This window comes from Arachis duranensis, chromosome 5, assembly GCF_000817695.3.
Source record: "Arachis duranensis cultivar V14167 chromosome 5, aradu.V14167.gnm2.J7QH, whole genome shotgun sequence".
Classification (NCBI taxonomy): Eukaryota; Viridiplantae; Streptophyta; class Magnoliopsida; order Fabales; family Fabaceae; genus Arachis; species Arachis duranensis.
The window spans coordinates 100163467-100185707 of record NC_029776.3 but is presented as its reverse complement, the minus strand read 5'-3'; the positions used below and the strand labels follow the sequence as shown (position 1 = coordinate 100185707).

The window sequence follows — 22241 nt, the reverse complement described above, 5'->3', positions numbered from 1 at the left end:
TTATTATTATTATTATTATTATTATTATTATTATTGTTGTTGTTGTTGTTGTTGTTGTTGTTGTTGTTGTTGTTGTTGTTGTTGTTGTTGTTGTTGTTGTTGTTGTTGAGGTCATCCTACTTGTGCGTAGGTGGAGTCATTGGCAGATATCACCGACTCTCTAGAGCCAAATTCCATTCCGACACTGAATTCGCCATCTTCGGCCGCAGTGTTGCCTTCACCTACGTTAAGCGCACCACCATCAGTCAAACAAGGCAAATAAAATGGACACCTTGTGGTAACGTGAATTAATAACCATAATATAACATACCCATATTTGCATACTCAGGAAATTCTGGGGCATGCATGGCTTCGAGATCAAGAGTCCGCATAAAAGACGGAACACCAAATGGCTGCTGGCTTATAACAGCATGCGCTTCATTTGGCACCGCCGGATTGCCTGCCAGATCTCCGTCATCGTTTTCGTCATCGACTTCATAGTTGGCTTCGAACTCCTCTTCACTGTCGTCGTTATCTTCCTCCCAGCCTATATCCCCAAACTCGTTAATGTTGACCTCCTCGTCAAACTCGTCCACCCCCGTATGCTGTTCAAACTCAACGTACAGCTCTATTAGCGGCACCTGAAATCGGGTTTGTTGATAAATACAGAACATCTGCTGCATGCTTGCATCGTCAGTGATGGCCATTATTTGAAACTGTATAAGCCCACCAAATACTTGTACAGGACTCCTGTACAAAATATAACTCACCTTTTTCGAAATGTGACTTGGTATGTTGACACAAATACCATTTTGCAACTCCACAAAACTCGTGGTATATGGAATAGCAAATGAAAACGGACATTCACAAACAAAAGTCACTCCTTCGTGTGTGTTCGATATAACCTCACCGTTATAATACACTCGTATATTTGCAATACCTTCCATAATCTCACTTTTTTAACCCTTCTAATACCCAAAAAATCTCACAATTAAGAGATGCATGAACGAATGAAAGGTGAAAGGGGGCACAAGTGAGAAATTTAGGAGTGAGGTACGAGTTTGAGATAGCTGAGTTAGCAATTTATAGGCAAAGTTCTTCATTATAATATTATATTACATATAAAACGCAACCTGCGTTTTACGGACTTCAAAAAAATTTTTGGACCAAATAAAACGCAACATGCGATTTACTCTGCCCAAAAAAATTTCTGAACTTTTTTATAATATAACAATAATTTTCATATAAAAAAAAAACAATCTAGAGTCTAAAACATTCGTAATAAATATATTTATAACAATTTTTTAATTTTTGAAAGTAAATAGACTAAAATAGTGATGCTGTGATGGACATATGAGAGAGACGTGAAAATATTAACTAAGCAAAACAAGCACGCTTTCTCTTCTGGCTATGACCTTTCCTGTCTACGAACGAAACACCAATTCATCTGTCAGTAATCTTATTACCAACTATCAACTCAAGGGAAAAAGGTTTTTATGATTTTATATCATCACCGCAGACAAAACTTCTTAACCTTAGCTAAAATAATCTATGTGACTTTAGCTTTCATAAGAGTGGGGCACATTGCTGAACGATTTCACCCGTATTGCTTGGGAGTTGGGAATAAAGGAAGCTCCTTGATAAACTCACATTCGACATTTTGCTTAATAGACAAATTCAACTTTTGATAGTCAAACGACCTTATAATAGTCTCTGAAAAATATGTACTCATTTTGAAGTTGCCTAACCATCTTTAAATCTATGAATTGTATTTAGAAATTAGAACTCTAACCATTACTATCTTATATATCTTTATTATTGCTACATTATCCTGTACCAGCACCTAATGTTGCTAGTTGACTAGTTGTTTAGCAAATTTTTTTACCAATGTTAAAATCAAGTTAATAAGGTAAATTTTTGCTATTCTTATCAAGACGTTTCAAATATGTCAAATCGCGTTGAAAGAAAATTGTTACGGAGCATCACAAGTCTAGCCTATCTAGTCGACGGGTCGGGACACCACTCCTGACCCAGGCCCCAAATTATCCCTCACAAGGAAAATCCAACGGGTCGGTTCCTAGCACCCGACTCGATCGACGTCAGACTTCTGCCACCTACACAACCCAACGCACCATGACTAGCAAACCGGTCGGGTCGACCTCCTTGGGACAATGCCCGAAACTCCGATTCGATGTCCGAGACGACCTGATCCTCCCACGTGGACGGGGGCAGCTCACAAGCACTCTGGCTAGTGGGCTAGGTCATCTTTGGACCCGCCCAGCATAGTATATAAGAGGAGAGGTCAGCACTCCTCCCAAAGTACACATCCTCTTACCTAATTTGGCTGTCAACTCGTACGAACACTGACTTAATCGTCGGAGTGTCCTTGCAGATGGCCACCCCCTCGTCACACCACCTTCGGCGTCTCCAGCTCACACCTTGGTCTTCACTCCACGTTAATTCAGAGTCTCACCCATTCACCTTTTCATCATCACCCGACTCGACGAGTACTCGAGATTCTCTGACAATGAACAAAAATAAAATGACGTGATACCTACAAAAATTAAGTTAAAATAAAAAGAAAATTACTTAGAAGTGAGAACCATAAGTCCAATAAAACAAATAGGTCAAATATACCACAATAATTGGGGGATGTAGACCAAACATTGTTTTTTTTTATGAATTTAACTAATTTATCTTAAGAACATAAGTTAAAAGTACACATTGAAATTTTTTTATTAAAAATACAAAACATTTAAATTTTAATAACTTTATTTTGAATTTATTAAAAAAATATTTACAATTTTTTATTAATAATAATCTTATAATATAATTTTAGTAAACATAATATCTATTAGCTAAAACCCTTCTTTTATTGACTCCATTGTTCACAATGCCTTAATGCCTTGAGGTCCACTTTATAGAAGTCCTGGGAGATAATAATTACTACTTAATTAGTAAGGAAATATATGATTGTTGATGATCCAATGTTTAGTAGTAATGATAGAGAAAAAAAATAACTCAAACTTACTTTATTTAATATTTATTAATTATAATTAAATAAGATAAATTTAAGTTGTTTTGGTCTTTTTTTTTTTTTTTCTCAAACATCCTATAAAATTTGTTGTTATTGTTACAAAAGTCACACTCACTGCCTTCAACCAGTTTTTTGTACAGTAGTCTTAAACAAGAGGATGTAAAACTTCTGATCCATAGAGAAATAAAGAAATCCTCCAACTGAATGCGTCACAAAAGACCCAAAATTAGTCCCCACAATGCAGTGCCATGCCGGTCCATAAACCCCATCAAATTCCTGGAAAAGGAAAAAAGACGAAAATAAAACCACCAAACAAATCCATCTACCAATCAATCACAAGAAACAGACACTTAACGTTTAAACTTGCATAGTTGCACACACAGGGGAGGGGATGGAAATTGAAAGGCGAAGTCCCAAGTCTTGAACTTAACCGCAAGAACAGGTGCCATAACTCAGTTTTTCAATTCGTAGTAAGAGGGACAAGCAAGTGAGCTTTACACCTTTTTTGAGTTATTTCTCTTGACTTCTTTTTTGAAATTTACTAAATAATAATATTATAAAGACATTAATTAAATATTATTTAATCTTAATTTTTAATTGAATAATAAAAAATTTAAAAAAAATCAAAGGATAATCATTTTAATTTATATTACTAAGCATTTTAGTTAATAATCAAACACTTTTGTCTCTGCGTTTCAGCATTACATTTTTAGCTAATATTTTTAAATATTACTCGCTAATTGCAGACCAGAAAAAAAAAAACTGTGCTGATCCAATATTATTGCTCAAAATTTAAAATTTTGTTATATTTATTTTTTTTAAGAAAAAAACTTCTTGAGATATTTGTTAAGCATAATTATAGTAAAGAAAAAATATTCTTTCAATCAATAAAGTATTTTTTCATGCTAAAAATACGAACAGATAGACTCAACCCAAAATAATAATAGTAATAATAAAAAAAATGAAAATCCAAGAAGTTTAAAGTACCATAATAATAATAATGCAAGGAGAAGTGGTAGTGTAATCTAACCTTCTTGAGGGTGCAGGCAAGGGTCTTAGATGTGAACTTTTCCATGCTATCAAAAGCTTTTCTGGCAGAATCCACAGCATGGATCTGCATAAAAGGCGGCATATCCGCTGAAACAACTTTTACCCCATTCACTGCAAACACATCACCCAAATCCACCTTCGATGATCCACCACAGAAGGATCTCCTCCTCCCACCACCACAACCATTGTTAGAAGGAGGAGGAGGAGCCAGTGAAACAGAGTGCCTCTCAACTACCTTAACATCCTCAAACTGAACCCCCCCATTACTGTCATCAAGCTTCCTCCTTTCCTGTTCTCCCTGGCTTTTCTTGAGCTTCTCTTTGGAGGGTGCTCTCTTTGAAGGCATGTTCCTCTCTTTCTCATTCCTTGGTGGCCTCATGACAGCAATGCTGTCCTTGGAGAAATCACATATGGAAGAGGATGGCAAGGCCTTGGACTTCAAGCGAGGTGGCGATGGTGGCGGTGGCGGTGGCGGTGTCGGTGGAAGAGAGTGCTTGTGAGGGGAAGGTGGTTTGTGGGCTATGGCTATGTTCGACAAGTGCTTGAGAATGAAAGAAGGCTTATAATAAGGAAGAGTGAGATCTGGGTTCGGCGTTGGGTGGTGAGAAGTGGGATGGGGTTGCGGTGGTGGCGGTGGTAGTGGTAGTGATAGTGGTGGTGCAAGCAAGTTGAGTTGTTGTTGTTGGGAAGTGGAGCGGTGCGGCATGGTGAAAGAGTGGGAGTGTGTGTCTATTTGGGAATGGGAGAAGAGAGGGGTGGGTTGTGTAACTTTTGTTTCTGTCTGTTGCCATTGAAAAGGGAAACAATAAGTTTTGAATGACGTAAACTACTATATTTTCAATTTTTTTTAAGAATAATTACCTCCGATTTTTTCTAAAATAAAATTAAAAAATTAATTTTTTTTTCAAAATTATATTTTTTCAACTTTAGTTTTTTTAAATATGATTTTTTTATTTAAAGCAAATTTGTCGCAACTCGACGAACTCTATAATTTTTATAGAGCTGCCTAACCCTGAACGAACTTCACTTCAAATTTTAAAAAAATTGTTACCTCAAATTCTTATACGTGCTGAGCACGTGTCAAACATGCAAGCAAATACGTATTCTGCGTGTTGGACAAGTGGTAAACGCTGGTTGGATAGATTTGCAACATAGAGCCTGCGAGGTGAGTCTTCTGCCTATAAAACCGAAACTCGTTACTATTTTCCTGTATTATGAGAGAGGTATTTTCTTTTACTGTTGGTGTCATGCAGGGCATTGCAAATATAGTGATTTACCACAATAGTGAAGTTATACGAAATACATATGAGGGCGTGAGCTTTGCTTGTGAGTACATTCTCGTTTGTGGTTCTGTGCACTATAACATTTGTGGAACTACAGTATGGGTTTTGTCAGAGCATAGAAAATGATATTTTAAAGAGGGTGAGCAACATTTTCTATCAGAGTCCTATTGTCATATTTGGCGGCTTGATACAGTTTAAGGTTATGCCAATCGTTGACGAAACTAGTATTCAACGGATGTTCCATATTCACCAACAAACTCAGGTGCAACATCCAAGGATTGAGTTGTATGTTGAGTTTGAACATATAACTGCGGATGAGGTTCAACATGACCCAGATGTGCAAGATGATAGAACTGAAGTGTACGAAGGAATGAACAATGATAGCGACGAGGAGTTCGAAGCTACGTACGAAGCCGGTGACGAGGACAAGGACGGCGATGGGGAGGTGAGGCAGTTGCGAAAACTTTAGTGGTTTCACCCGCAATTAGTCAACCGATGGACATTCCATCTTCTATGTGTAGCTTGGATCTTTACACGATGCATGCACCGAAATTTCCTGAATATGCGAACATAGGTACGTGAGCAATGGGTAGTATGTTTCCTTAATTTTGTTTTAACGGATCGATGAGCGACAATTTATTCTTTTTATAGGTGTTGCTGATCTTGAGGATGGAGAGTTCATAATCGAAATGAAATACGGTTCTAGAAAATCAGTCATTGCGGCAATTCGGAGTTACACTATCTTTAGAGGAGTCGATTACATTGTTTATGAATTCGAGTCACAGACGTTCTATGCAAAATGCAAGAATGATGGGAATGTATGCGATTGGCTTATCCGAGCTAGCTTGATATAGAAGAAAGTTTGTTGGAAGATTTAGGGATACAATGGGAGGCACACGTGTTCCATAGGAACGATCTTACAGGATCACTTCAAGTTGGACTCGAACACAATTGCTGAGGCTATGAAGCCATTGGTTGAATCCAATCCATCCATAAAGGTGAAATCTATAATTGCGAAATTTTAGGCAATATTCAACTACATTATTAGTTACCAAAATGCTTGGTTGGCAAAGCAAAAGTCAATAGCCAAAGTTTTTCGGTAGATGGAAAAAATCTTACCAAGTTTTGCCTTTGTGGTTCTCTGCAATAGTTCAGAAGATGCTTGGCTCATAAGTCTAAATAGAAACATGACCCATGTATAATGAGAGTGAAGATGTGACAGTGTTAGGATATTTCATCGGGTATTCTTGAGTTTCAATCCATGTATAAGAGCCTTTAAATAATGCAAGTCACTGGTTCAAGTTGACGGCACCCACCTATACAAAAAATATAAAGGTTGCCTTTTGTTGTAGTTGCACAAGATGGGAATCAAAACATTGTGCCGATTACTTTTGCCATCATAGAGGATAAAATCGCTGATGCGTGGCACTTTTTTCTTAGTAATTTACGAAGGCATGTTGTAAGAACAGACGTCGTCAGTACAATCTCTGATCATCATGAGTCAATCCAGACAGCAGTAAATAGTAGCAGAGGTTATTGAAAACCTTTGAGAGCATGGTGGATGTTTTATATTCGGCACATTAGTAGCAACTTCTTAAAGGAATTCAAGGTCCCGTATTTGTAAAAGCTTGTGGTTAATATTAAGTATTCAAAGACGGTGGATGAATACAACGTCAACTACAAAAGGTTGCAAGAATGAGGAGAGGCATATGCCCGTTGGTACGACAACATCGAACTACCTCAGTGGGTATTAGCATTTGAGGAGGGACATCATGGGGTCACATGATGACAAACCCTGTGCATTAATTCAGTGTTGAAGGTTGCCCGAAATCTGTCTGTCTTGGCGCTCATCTGAGTAACATATTAACGATTGTACGATCTATTTACGTGGAAGAATACTGAGGCTCACCAGCGCAAACGTGCTAGATTTACTTACTCTGAGTTTGCTACTCAGCAAATAGAAACAAATATGCAGCGTGCAAGGAACATAGTCGTGCACCGATTTGATAGAAGAAATGAGGTGTTTAAGGTGCGCAAAATGCCAAACAGAAGAGTGTTAGTAGTTGATCTTGTGTGACGGAGAAGCGACTATGGGAATTTTTAGGTGGAGCGACTTCCATATCGCCATGTTATTGCGTGTTGTGCTAACTAGTGCCTTGATTGGCAGATGTATGTCGGTGATATATACAAGATGTCGAAGATTCACAAGGTCTACAGAATTGAATTCGTCCTGTTGGGCTACACATAGATATAGTCTGATTACTTGTGATCGATGATGGTCACGAATCCTGCCTTGAGACGAACGTCAAAAGGTCGTCCCAAATCGACTCGCTTTCTGAATGAAATGGATTCATGGGAAATGCGTGGTCCCCGAGTATGCCGTCTTTGCAGGAGACAAGGTCATAGTCGTAGTAGATGTTCGCAATGTGTTGAACCGAGTGGGATTGATGGCAATGACGGTTCATATGGTTATTTTCAGTTGTAGAGGTTCATTGTTCGTTGTAGTTGGATTCAGAATTTTTAATTTTATGTATTTTTAAGTTGATGGATTTGATTCTCGATTTTGAAGCTCATGATTTTATAGATTAAATAAACTAAATTCGACTCGACTGAAGATTAATTACAACTAATACAAAGATTAAAATAATAATGAGTTCAACTCAACTGAAGACACATACAACTAATACAAAGATTAAATAAAGTAAGTTTGACTAAACTGAAGATGAGTGCAAATAATACAAAGATTAAATAATATTGAGTTTGACTCAGCTAAAGACGCATACAACTAATACAAAGATTAAATAACGTAAGTTCGACTAAACTGAAAATGAGTGATACTAATACAAAGAGTAAATAGACTAAGTTCAACTAATCAACTCATGGCTTCTTCTTAAAAAGTCACATCCCCTTGTTCGCTATCTTGTTCACACTCGACAGAGTGAACCTGTTCGGTAGACGGATATCTGTCCGTAGGTTGTACTGATGACCAACTGCCTGTCCCTCTATTGGACCTAACCCACCTGCTTCTGTCGAAGCAGAATGACCAAGGATATACTCTTCAACAACCTCCTGTGTCGGCGAATTCAAGTCAAGACCGCTCGGAGCCTCTGTTGGCACATTCAGATGACCTCGATCAATTTCAAGATGTGGATCGATGCAACCACTCGCTTGACTATTGAGTGTGGGGGTACGATGGCTTCGACGAGCCAAACCGTCCATCGATACCCGGTGTGACTGCAATGACTGTTATGATGGCATTGCTGGAATGATATCCTCCTCAAGAGGATCACCACTAGCAAGAAAACGATGGATTAACGCATCATTCGCAAACGTATCTGCCTATGGTTACATTGGGGGGAAGTCTACAAACTCGAATCCTAGATGGCTATGCTCGTTGTGAAGCAAGTTGTGGTGCTCGCTGTGGTGTTGGCTGTGATGCAAGCTGTGATGCGACGATTAGCCATCATGGTGTGATGCAATTGCTGGCTATGATATAAGCTGTGATAGCTTGATTAGCCATGATGCAAGCTGTGGCGTTGTCTGTGATGGTTGAGGTAGTTGCGAGCGATGATAAGAAAATGGCTAAAACACTACATAAGGTTGTGCTGGCCGCTGGGGTGGTTATTATGAAATGAACTCTGACAACTTCAGGTACATTCAGAATAATCTAAGGTACCAACTACGGTAATCAGTAGACAAGATAAAGTCGGCGATTAGTTGCAGATTCCTATCTTGCAACCGACTGTTGTGGTGGTTACCCCATTGCTGAATCCATATGTCGAGTTTGGTGATCCAATCATGGCACCGTACTCTCCGAAAAGTGTAACAATGCTGGTAAAGAGGGATGGCCTATGATGCTAGAGGAGGGACTGTGCATACCCGTACTGGCAAACCACTCGATCTGCAGGATGCCATTCGACAAACTCGAATGAAAGCAACAGCCTTACCGTGTCACACCCATCAAAGTGATGATGTAGTTCAGCTGGATGATGATGTCGAGGTATGGCCGCCAGACAAACTGCAAAATATTACATGGGTTATTCTCAAGACGCATTAACGATGATTCACTCCAATTAAGTTCTTTCTTATGTGGTTTATTCTTTCCCTCTAATGTTGAAAATATTGATTCATGAAATGATAATCTGCAAATCGAGGTTTAAACACATCTCCTATTTGTATCTCAAGATACATCACTATAGAGGAAAAATCATATCCTACATAAAACTCTCAATTTTCTTTGGGATCCCAATTTGGTGTGAGAAGGTGGGACAATTGGAATATATATCGCACACTCAAATATTCTCAAATGAGAAATATTTGGCTGCTGGCCAAAAGCTAATTGTAGATGAGAGAATTTGTGGTAACTTGTTGGCTTTAGGCAAATAAGCGCTGTAGCATATAAAATGGCATGCCCCAAACAGAGGTTGGGAGAATTGTTCTAAAAAATAAGAGTATAGCAATCAATTGGAGCCGTTTAATAAGTGACTCTGCTAGTCTATTTTGTGTATGAATATGAGCTACTGGATGTTCAACACTTATACTATTGGCCATACAATAAGCATCGAAAGCTTGAGAGGTGAATTCATTAGCATTATCAAAACGAATTGTTTTAATTGAATTTTCAAGAACTACGCTTTTAATCGAATAATTTGAGTAAGTAATCTCGCAAACGCTAGGTTGCGAGAAGACAATAAGCACACATGTGACCATCTCGAAAATGTGTCTAATATGACCATAAAATATCTAAAAGATTCACATGGTGGGTATATATATATATATATATATATATATTCTTGAATCCTTTCTAGGAATTTAGGAGACTCAAATCCAATTTTTACTGGTGATGGCATTAAAATTAGCTTTTCCTGAGAACATGCAGCACAACAAGATTTACCATATTTAAAAATCTCTTGGTTCTTTAGTGAATGTTCATGGAAATTTTTAATAATTCTCCATATCATGGTTGTTCCAGGATGATTCAATCGATCATGTCAAATTAAAAATTTATTTGGGCTAATATACTTCTAGTTTACAATGGCATGCGATTCAATTGCACTAATTTTAGTATAATATAACACAGATGATAGTGAGAGTAACTTTTTAATATAATCTTTTTATTTAAATCATAAGTTGTGATATATAAGTACTCATAATTTTTCTCATTCATTATTTCAATATGATATTCATTTCGACGAATGTTTTTAAAACTCAACAAGTTTTTTAAAGACTTAGTAGACAATAGTGCATTATTTATTATGAATTTTGTTCCTCTTGAAAACAAAATTATAGCTCTTCTAGAGCTTTCTATCACATTGCTTGAGCCAATAATGGTATTAACATATTATTCTTTTAGTAGATGACGGGTAAAATATATTACTTTTAAGAATGGTATGCAAATTTGCACTATGCATAAGACAAATATCTTCATTATATGTTGCTATTTTCTTCAATAATAATAATAATAATAATAATAATAATAATAATAAAATGAGTAAAAATACATGCACAATTTGAAATTCTTAAATATAAGTAGTTGAATCAAGATAAATTTTGACATTTGATATCCATAGTAAGTAGTTGTTTCTAGATATATTAAGAGTATTGAATTCAAAATAAGAGAGTTTTGACATAATGAAAATTTATTACTTGAATCTTCCTAAATTTTTATCAGAGTTTCGTACTAATAACGCGTTGTAAAATAAATAAATTAAAAAAATAAATATAAAATAAAAAATATAAATAGAGATCTCTAATACTAGTATTAGCTAAGAAAGAGAAAAAGAGGATATTTTATTAGTTTTGTGTTTTTTTTTCCTAGTGACTGTGTATTTAGTCTAAGATTATGCTTTTTAGTTTTTATTTATATATGTGTAAGGTTAATTTTTTCTAAGACTTGAAAAAATTACACGGTTCATTATTTTATTTTATTTTTGTGTCCATGATGTATTAATTGTAGACTTTGGTTTCGGTTTTTCACTTTATAAGAATATAAAAGAATTTTTTTATTATTCCAAAAAAATATTTTTTAATTGAAAAAAATTTAATTAAAAAATATAACTCTTTTAATTATTTACTCAATTTTGAATGGAATTCAATTTAATTTTATATTATTAAAAGTTTTCTGCTAGTCTTTCGGTTCCAGTGATTATTTACTCGTTAAAAATCCATCTCCGTGCCCAGTGGCGTTTCCAGTGTGTGAGCCGCCGTTGGTCCGTCAGACATTGAACAATGGTGACGGCATACGGATGAGCTATTGAGCCATGTGCATACTGGAATTTCGGTCACAAATATGAAACACCACTTTTATTTCCATCATCTGTGAAATTCGTCCATCTTTGTAAGAGGAAGAAAAAAAATAAAAAAAATAAAAACGTTAAATTAAAATTATAGCACTGCGAGATGGATTCCCCATCCGAATTTTCTTCCTTCCCTCCATCCCAGACCCAGTTGCCTCCTCAACAAAACCCTAACCCTATCGTTTTCTTGGATCCCAACTCCGATTCCTTCCCAAACTGGGCTGAAAACCCTAACCCTAACTTGCAGAACTATCTTTCCTTCACCGTCCCCAAGAAGAGGAGGCGCGGCAGGTCCCAACGCAACCCGGCGTCGTTTCGCATCCCTCTCGACCCCAATGACGCTTCCAATTCTAACAACAACAACAACAACGGTTTTTCGTCTTCCGCTGCGGCAGTCCCCGTTTCGGCTCCTTTGTCGAAAGTCGTCATCGGAAACCCGCCGCCGCCGCTGTCGATGTCGATGCAGTACTCGGTGCCTGACAATTCCGATGAGATTATTGTGATCAACAAGGAGCCGAAGACTGAAGCCTTGATTGCCCTCAGCGCCGGGTTTCCAGCCGATTCGCTAACCGAGGAGGAGATCGAAGCGGGGGTTCTCCCGGTCATCGGAGGGATAGAGCAGGTGAACTACACTCTCATTAGGAACCATATAATTGCCAAATGGCGCGAGAATGTGTCCCAGTGGGTCTCGAAGGAGATGTTTGTTGACTACATACCTCAGCATTACCACGCTCTTCTTGACTCCGCTTATAACTACCTCGTCTCGCATGGATACATCAATTTTGGAGTTGCACCCTTGATTAAGGAAAAAATTCCATTGGAAATGAGTAAACCGGGCGTGATCATCATCGGCGCTGGCCTGGCCGGATTGGCGGCTGCTAGGCAGCTGATGCGGTTTGGCTTTAAAGTAACGGTCTTGGAAGGGAGGAAGCGCGCCGGCGGACGAGTTTATACGAAGAAGATGGAGGGAGGGAATAGGGTGTGTGCAGCTGCGGATTTGGGCGGGAGTGTTTTAACTGGTACCTTAGGGAATCCTCTTGGCATTGTAGCAAGGCAGTTAGGTGATGTGCTTCATAAGGTAAGGGATAAGTGTCCACTTTATAGTCTCGATGGAAAGCCAGTTGACCCTGATATGGACGTAAAGGTGGAAAATGCGTTTAACCGTTTGCTTGACAAGGCAAGCAGGCTTAGACAGTTGATGGGGGAGGTATCTATGGATGTGTCCCTTGGTGCGGCATTGGAAACGTTTAGGCAAGTGTACAAGGATGCGGTGAATGATGAGGAGATGAACTTGTTTAATTGGCATCTAGCCAATTTGGAGTATGCGAATGCCGGTTTGTTGTCCCATCTTTCGCTAGCGTTTTGGGATCAAGATGATCCATATGATATGGGAGGGGATCATTGCTTTTTGCCTGGAGGAAATGGGAAGTTAGTTCAAGCTTTGGCCGAGAACGTGTCTATTCTATATGAGAAAACTGTACATACTGTTAGATACAGTGGTGATGGAGTGCAGGTTATTGCAGGAAATCAGGTCTTTGAGGGTGATATGGCATTGTGCACTGTTCCACTAGGAGTGTTAAAGAAGGGCTCCATCAAATTTATACCTGAGTTGCCTCAAAGAAAACTTGATGGAATAAAAAGATTGGGTTTTGGTCTACTGAATAAGGTTGCTATGCTTTTTCCTCATGTATTCTGGGAGACGGATCTTGACACTTTTGGACACCTTACTGATGATCCAAGTCGCCGTGGGGAGTTTTTTCTGTTCTACAGTTATGCCCCAGTTGCTGGTGGTCCACTGTTGATTGCTTTAGTGGCAGGGGAAGCTGCACATAAGTTCGAGAGCATGCCCCCAACAGATGCAGTCACACGTGTTCTTCAAATTCTCAAGGGTAACTCCATGAAAACTGTAACCTAGATTTCCATTCCCCTCATAATTAGATAGTAGATTTTCTGGATACCAATGGTACCTAAAAAAAGGGGAAAATGAACCACAAGATAAGAAGTTGCAAGTCTGTCTTCGAAATATTTCAAGCAGCTGGCATGATTTCCTGAGTTCCCTGTGTGCTTTGCTTGGTCTATTTATTTTATGCAAAATGTATAAAACCTAAACTGGATCATTGTTATAGCATGGAAACTCCACCACTAATTATATTGTTAAAGTTTATTTGCTATTTATGTAATTATAACATTTTCTTTAGTATATATTGACGAACCCACATATCCTTTTTTTTAGGGGGGAAAAAGAGATTGTCGTATTTGTGTAGGCTATATATAACATCCAATTCTTGTATCAATATCAGTTAGTATATCAGACCTTTTTGAATGTTTTCCACAGTAACCGTTGTGAAGTTTGGCTTAAAACTATTCCTAATCAAGTATTTTATGAAAATGAGTCAAACGTTACTCAATTTTCATTACTGTTCTGTTTAGGATAAATTTATGACACATGCTTTGTCTGTGTGCAGGTATCTATGAACCAAAAGGAATTAGTGTTCCTGAACCCATCCAAACTGTCTGTACTAGATGGGGAAACGATCCTTTCTGCTTTGGTTCTTATTCTAATGTTGCAGTTGGAGCTTCCGGGGATGATTATGATATTTTAGCAGAAACTGTTGGGGATGGTAGACTTTTCTTTGCTGGGGAGGCAACCACTAGGCGCTATCCTGCTACCATGCATGGGGCTTTTCTTAGTGGTCTTAGAGAAGCAGCAAATATGGCTCACTATGCTGATATTCGATCCCGAAGATTGAAGGTTGACAGGGCTCCTTCAAATGCTTATTCTTGTGCTTCCCTTCTTGCCGACTTATTTAGAGAACCTGATATAGAATTTGGAAGCTTTTCTGCCATTTTTGCTCGGAAGAATGCAGACTCCAAGTCACCAGCAATCTTGCGGGTAACATTTAGTGAGCATAGAAAGAAGAGTCATGAAGTTGCAAAACAAGACCAACAACAGCACTCAAACAAATTGCTTTTTCAGCAGCTTCAGTCACATTTTAATCAGCAGCAGCAGCTTCATGTTTACACTCTACTATCAAGGCAACAGATTCTTGACCTAAGAGAAGTAAGAGGAGGTGATGAAATGAGATTGAATTACCTTTGTGAAAAGATAGGAGTGAAGTTGGTGGGAAGAAAAGGCTTGGGGCCTAGTGGTGATTCTGTCATTGCTTCCATTAAAGCTGAAAGGGGCAATCGGAAACCTCTTTCAACATCTGCGATTATTAAACCAGGTGGGTGATAGTACACATTAGTTGTCCAAGATTCTTTGCTTATTTTCCTTTTCTTTTTGTTTCCATTTCTGTTTATGTGTCGATTCTTCTTCAACGTAAATAATACTTCTCGTTGTCTATAAAGGGGTATCGAAACTAAAAGCCGGCATTATTAAGCGAAAGCTAATCAGGTTTGTGCCTAAATTGTTGATGTTTATTTATATTATTCATGTTCTGTTGGACATGATGATAACTCTAGTTGATTCTCACAGGAAGGCGAAAGTGGTGAAGAAAACCCATGGATCCTTACTGCACACTAGCACAAATGTGGTGAATACCACTAAAGTAACGGAAGAGAATAGGACAGATCAAGCACTTCCTGGTGTGCCTGTTTTAGGTAATTGTTTGTCCAAAATTCTTGATTAAATTATGATAATTACATTGCATTACGTTAAGTGCTGGCACATAGAATGTGCATTGTCAAAATGATTTGGCGTCTTTCTCATTCCCTAAAGCCATCAAAACTAGTGAACCAACTGGATCAAAGTTCTATGGCAAACCTGACAAACCTGACATTCATCAGCATCATCAGAACAATGCAAAAATAGATATGGAACAGATTCAGAGATCAGCAAAACAGTCAACAAATGACACACATTTAAAGATAGTTAGCCCTATGTTACATTGAGACATGCAACATAATTATTGTAGTAATTCTATTAAGCACTGTTTTACAAACGGATCCATAAAAAGGATTGAACTGAACCTCAAGGGGAGCTTTGGGCTTCCAAATAGGTCTATTAAGGTGGAAGCACTGAATGAGGTTCTGTTCAAGGAATGATTTAGGAACTGAAGGTGTGATCTGCAAGAAAACATTTCAGATTGATCTAAAGATCAAAACCTATTATTTGGGTAAAAACAATGGATTTGAATTAAAAGCACCCAAAAGAATAACTAATTTTCTGAGCTCCATATTCTTTTGATTTTAAAAGGAGGGGGAGGTGAAGTTACAAGAATAAATAGACTGCTGTACAATCTTTGCGTATGTTCTCATGAGATATGAGACTCATTCTGTTTGCTAGAGTTAAGGCCTGTAATCCTGTATGTATGCTTAGGCTTTGAAATCAAACTTGATATTTGTTGCCCTTCCTTTTTACTCTACCATTTTGCTATACCATGGAAAGATAAGGGGTCATAAGGCTAAACTGATCAGGTTCAAATTTAAATGGTCAGGGTACCATATTCCTTCCACCCCATCCTTCTGAGATTTGGAAAAAAATGCGAGAACATATTGGTAATTTCTAGAAATATCTAGTTGGTAGGGGCAAACATATGGATGAAGCCGCACGTGTGTTGCTGTTAAAGCTCATGTAAAACCCAGCCAGCTTCTTTTTCTTACTAATCACTTTTTTCAAACAAATAATGTAATTATTTCCTTTTATTGGTCTTTTAGGGTGCCCCCAACTTTTAAGCATAAATGGGGTAATTTAGACATGGTATATGATAAGACAGTAGAGTTTTGTTAATTCATGTAGTTGATCCCACCTAATGGTGGGGCAAAGCTTTGTTGTTCTAGTAGTTTCCTTGTTTTTGTTGCTTGATGCTTTGGATTATATGGTATCCTCCCCTTGTTGCACCTCACTTTAAATAATTATCTCTAGCAAATTTCTTTAGGTTTAATTGTTCTGTTAGTTTTTATAGTTTTACCAAATTTTTAATTAGGACTTACAGTTTAAAAGTTTGTAATTAGATTCCTGTACTAGATAAAAATTTGTAATTAGATTCTTACTAATTATTTTTCAGAAAAAGATGCAATATTCCTAGAATATTTTCTTTTAGAATATTCCATAATTCATCCTACATCAAACACAAAAATGAATATTCCAAAAAATAGTTGTATTTTTAACAAAAGAAAATAGTTAGAAAAGGCCTAATTGGAATTTTTTATCTAATATGAGGACTTAAGTACATACTTTTAAACTATAAGGACTTAATTAAAATTTGATAAACTATAAAGACCTACAGAGTAATTAAAGCCTTTTTCTTATTGTATAACTAAAACTGTCAAGTGTACATGCATTATATTTATGTATGTCTTTTGTAGCTATGGTTTTTGTCAGTATGAATTACAAAACTAACTAAAAGGTATTTCTAGGTAACTCCCAAAGTGGCTTGTCAAATCCGTGAAGCGAGCACCTATATTCATCCAGGAGGTAAGACACCAAACATCACCAATTCTTATAGTTTTTCTTGTATATGATTTCCATATTTAAAGGATTAACTTGTCACGTTAAGGGGGAGGAGTTCAATGAATTTCATTTTAAACTATAATGAAAAAGACCATAGAGAATAGAGAGTATGTTTGTTGAACTCCAAAAGAAGACTTCTTTTTCATCGTTTTGAAATTTTTTATCATGTTTGGGTAATTTTTATGTAAGTGATTATGTGCTGTCCAAATTTTAAGTTTCTTTTCCTCTCCTTTTTATTTTTATTTTTTTTGAAAAGGTTTTTTGTTCGATGCACACATTATTGTGTTTTTGCTTGATAAGTCAATAATATAAATAATAACTGTCTTTTTTTAGTAGTTTTATCACATAACAACAAAAACAAAGTCTTGTCCTATTAGATGTGGTCGGCTACATGGATCATATGATGTAATTGAGTTTTATCATGAATTATGTCTACGAAGAGATCGTTTACATGTAGATATCGTTTGACCATTTTATAGATAGTCTTTTTAGATCTTTTTCTGCCTTTCACTCCTTATTCATCTTCCATTTCATTCACCATCCTGACTGGGTGTTTTGTTGGTCTTCTTCTCACATGTCCAAACTACTTGAGACTCGATTCTACTATCTTTTTCATAATAGATGCTATTCTAACTCTCTCTTTTATATCTTCGTTTCGTATTCTATCCAAACGCGTATGAATACTCATCAATCTCAACATCTTTATCTCTGTTACACTTAACTTATGTTCGTGCTCCCCTTTAGCCGCCCAACATTTTGTACCATAAAGTATAGCCAGTCTGATAGCAGTGTAATAGAATTTGTCTTTTAAGTTTTAAAGACACTTTTTTGTCACATATAAAATTAGACGCACTTCGCCATTTTGATCAACCTGTTTGGATTCTATAATTTACATCATGTTCAATCTTTCTATTATCCTGTATGGTGTATCCAAGATACTTAAAACTTAACTTTTCGTAGGATGTGTTCTCCAAGCTTCATCTCTGTATTAGGGTTTTACCTTCGGCTGTCGAACTTACATTTCTTATATTCTATCTTGCTATGGCTTATGCGCAGACCATACACTTCTAGAGTTTCTCTCCATAAATTCACTTTTTTATTTAGGTCTTCTATTGGCTTTCTCATAAGGACAATATCATCGGCATAGGTGTAACTCAATACCAATAAGAAATTCCTCTGTCATACCACATTGAGTTTTCACGCTAGTTGTAGCTCTATCGTACATGTCTTTAATTGCTCGAATATATGCGATCCTTACTCTCTTCATTTCCAAAACTTTTTATAAGACCTTCCTTTGGCACCCTATCGTACGCGTTTTCCATATCAATAAATATTATATGTAGATCTTTTTTATTATTACGATACTTCTCCATCATCTTTCTTAACAAGTATGTAGGTTCGGTGGTGGATCTGCCTGGTATAAACCTAAATTGATTTTCTGTTACTTGTGTCTGTTGTATCAGCCTTCGTTCTATCACTTTTTTTCATAACTTCATGGTATGACTCATGAGTTTGGTCCTTTTATAATTTTTGCAATTTTGTATATCTTCCTTATTCTTGTAGATTACCAAGGTATTATTTCTCCATTCATTTGACAACATCTTTGACATTAAAATCTCATGTAAAAGCTTGATTAACCAACTGATGTCTTTCTCTCCAAGGCCTTTGCAAACTTCAATCAGAATGTTATTGGGTTCTACTGCCTTGCCATTTTTCATCCGCTTTAGAGTCTCTTTTACCTCGAAGTCTCGAATCCTTCGATAGTCAATAGTAGTCGAAGTTTTGATTTTCTTCCCTCATGCATAACCGACCAAGGCTTAGAAGAGTCTTCTGTCCTTCATTAAATAACTCGTGGAAGTAGCTCTTCCACTTTTCATTGATCTTCTCATCTTGAGCCAAAACCTCTCTATCTTTATCCTTTATGCATTAACCTGATCTAAGTTTCTTGTTCTTCTTTCACGGCTCTTTGCTATTCTATATATGCTTTCTTATCTTTCCTTCGTGCCTAAAGGCTGGTAGAGACTCTCATATGCTCTTGTTCTTACTTCACTTACAATTATTTTTGTCTTTCTTAGCTGCCTTATATTTTTTTCTGTTATTTGCATTGCGGCACAAACACCACTCTTTAAAGCACTTTCTTTTTGTCTTTATCTTTTTTTGTACACTCGCATTCTACCACCATGACTTCTTGTCTCTAGGTCCTATTCCTCTATATTCACCAAAACTTTTTTTTATCACACGAAAAGTGTTTTTTTCCGTACAATCCAAACAAAACAAATTATCTCGAAATCCCTTAAGTTAAAACATTAATACGTAAATTGATTTTCACATAATCAATTATATAGTAAGTGTTTGTTTAAATCTTCAGGGTGCAATTTCATTAGAGATCTTGATGACAATGTCAGAGCGTGCTGGCTTTCAAATGAAAAAAGGGTATCTTTCTACGGGACATTGTTTTGCCAAGACAGGCACCAGTAGTATGTCAAATTTCATTCATCAACCTTGAGGTAGCTTTCTAGATCCAACTATGCTATGCGTATACCAAAATTAAGTCACCATTTAACTAATTCCTGTTCGAACACACATATATACAAATATACGGTGGCTGATTTTTTATGTGCGCATAATATTTTTTTTATCTGATTTTGTGTAATCTAATTGATAAAATTGAAGATGGCCTCTTGCTAATAATACCTTTGGTGTTTTAATGCTGCTAACTCGCATCCCACAAAATATATGCAGCTAACTAGCATCCTACTTTGAGGGTGGAAAAAATACCAAAACAAAACAAAAGGAGTCGCCCTTGATGAGAACCACAAGCTTACATCATAGTGGGCGTCAACAAATAAAACGGAGGAAGTAAAGGCAGGTGGGCGATGAAGCCAGTTTGTTTTTCTTTTTTAAGTGTGCAACTGGTGCTGGGGTGTTTCGGAGATGTGTATGAGATACTTGGACAAATGAAGGTGGGAATAGTGGTTCTTCTAGAATACATCACTCACCGTTTAAGTCAAGTTCAATGATAATTTAGTCATTGGTATTTATTCCATAGAAAATGTTAGGATTAAAGTAGTGTGTGCTCCATTTCCATAGTAGGGATTCAATCATTTTTTTTCCTGTATGTAAGGATTTGATTAATTTTTAACCGATAAAAACTTGATTGCAATTAAATTATGATTAATTCTGTATAATATTTTTCTTTGGCCGGAGTAATAGTTACTTTTTCACTATCATACTTTTCACAATCTCTTCTACTTTTGTTGCCTGAACTTTTTGCAGCCTTGCTAATACAATAAAATCATGGCGTCTCCTTAACAAACAATTGGAAAGTAAAACTAGGCATGGATGAGCTTGATCAACTTGTCAAAGAAAAGGGCATATTAATGGATCAATCTGGACCTGCATCAATCTGTTCAACCTAATTTTGCTTCTACATCGTCGCTAAAACACATTGCATCCTCAATATTAGAGTGTCTTTTTTTTCTTTAATAAAACTATATTGCCATCACGTTCAGCAACATAGAACCAAAACTATAGGACAACCTAAGAGAGCATAATATGATGAAAGTTGTTAGCTGTATTCGAGGGAAAGTTATTGTCTATGGTTGGCCTTCATGGTAGACACTTGGGGACTGAGGCTGTAGCTTAACCTGTGACGAATGTCAGCGGTTCGAGTTTGGTTATCTTCAACTCGTAAACTTACCCGATAAGATGCGCTCTGGCATATGCGTCTGAAATTCTACACCTCAAAAGTTTAAAACACTTGAATTTAAAAGAGTTTTGCTAATTCAACAAGGGAGAATGAAGTTGAGAACCAATAATTTAGAAACGTTTGACTATTTTATTGAAATTCTACACCCAAAAGTTGACAATCAATAAGACAATGACCCCCTTTTATTTTCTTACGCATCCATAACCTATAATTCCTTTGGTGCCCACTGTATCCTCTCACTCTTGCACACCCATAAAGTAACCTCTTTTTACCCTTTACTATTTCATTGTGCAAATAGTATTGACTCTGGAAATTTTCATTGATATGTTGGGTACATGACTCCTATGGTTTAGTACACGGCCTATGTTCTAACCAAAAAATTATAAGGTTGTTGACATTTGTGTTGTGAATTTGTTGGAATTTAGAATTTCATTGTACAAAAAAAAAAAAAGAGTTGGATATTGATTCTGGGAATTTTAGTTGCTACTGTTAGAGGGTACATGGTTCATGTGGCGTCCGAAGAATTGAAAGGTCGGCTCTGATGGCGAATCCCATTGCCCGCGGGTATGATTAATCTGGAAAACATTATTGAGGTTTGTAACTAGTTTAATTTCTTGTATAACTAAATTTGTGAAAAAATATATATTGATAGTTTTCTAGCACACAAAGAGGTAATAAATAAGTTAAATGCGGGCATGATTTTTGTTGTAAATTTGTAGGAGTTTAGAATTTCATTGTGCGTATAAAAGTTGGATATTTATTCTGAGAATTTTGGTTGCTGGTGTTGGATATTTTTGTAGGAGTTATTTTGTGGCAAACAAGAATTTGATTTTATTTTGGATTTGTTTAGCTTCTTCCTAGAGTGGCCACTGGCCACGGCCTCCCATGGACATTTGATGTCCATGCATTATACAAGGTTGAAAGCACTACCCTCAAAAAGCACTCTCCCCATGGCACCTTGCATGGGCCATGCCATTTAGGATTTTGAAACATCAACAAGCCTCGTAGTTTGTAACCTATTTGCATAACTTGTAACGACCATTTATTGTATTTATAACTAGTGGAAAATACTAATACCAAAAACAAAACTAGCGGAAAATGCTTATATGCAGTTAAGGAAATCCAAATATAATTAAACTAGTTTGGAAGAGTGTTGTTGGTTTACTTGATGTTGATTTCATAATTCTAATGGTTGATAAACTAAGGAAAACAAAATCAGCATCATCAAGCCTCAAAAAGTCAAAATCCTATAACAGGTTGCAGAACTTGTAACTACCAACTATGATGTTTGTAACCGATGACAAACATATGTATACAGTTAATAAAATGCAAACCTGACTGGATATCCCGTTTGGCTATAAATATAAAATACCAATGAAAACCAACCAAGTCTAGGAGTAATTTTGATGTAGACATTTATAAAACAAATTAT

General features: G+C 36.7%; 2 protein-coding genes across 3 annotated transcripts; one reads left to right on the top strand and one right to left on the bottom strand.

Moving 5' to 3' along the window:
• Positions 1-3091: 3091 nt before the first annotated feature.
• On the bottom strand, positions 3092-4856 carry LOC107491053 (uncharacterized). The gene is made up of 2 exons (XM_016111826.3): positions 4047-4856; positions 3092-3292 (listed from the first exon to the last, which is right to left on the bottom strand). Exons 1-2 carry the CDS (start codon positions 4770-4772, stop codon positions 3137-3139), a joined length of 882 nt encoding a protein of 293 aa, XP_015967312.1. The 5' UTR covers positions 4773-4856; the 3' UTR covers positions 3092-3136.
• A 6641-nt stretch (positions 4857-11497) lies between these two features.
• LOC107491355 (protein FLOWERING LOCUS D) lies at positions 11498-20298 on the top strand. Of its 2 annotated transcripts, XR_001592626.3 has the most exons (7): positions 11498-13534; positions 14111-14872; positions 14997-15042; positions 15124-15248; positions 17007-17064; positions 19469-19607; positions 19843-20298. XR_001592626.3 is itself a non-coding variant. In XM_016112199.3 (6 exons), the coding sequence occupies exons 1-5, from the start codon at positions 11749-11751 to the stop codon at positions 17036-17038; spliced, it is 2751 nt and encodes a 916-aa protein (XP_015967685.1). In that variant the 5' UTR covers positions 11498-11748; the 3' UTR covers positions 17039-17064; positions 19843-20298. The 2 variants fall into 2 exon arrangements, 1 of the variants encoding a protein (XP_015967685.1); XM_016112199.3 differs by lacking the exon at positions 19469-19607.
• Positions 20299-22241: the final 1943 nt, after the last annotated feature.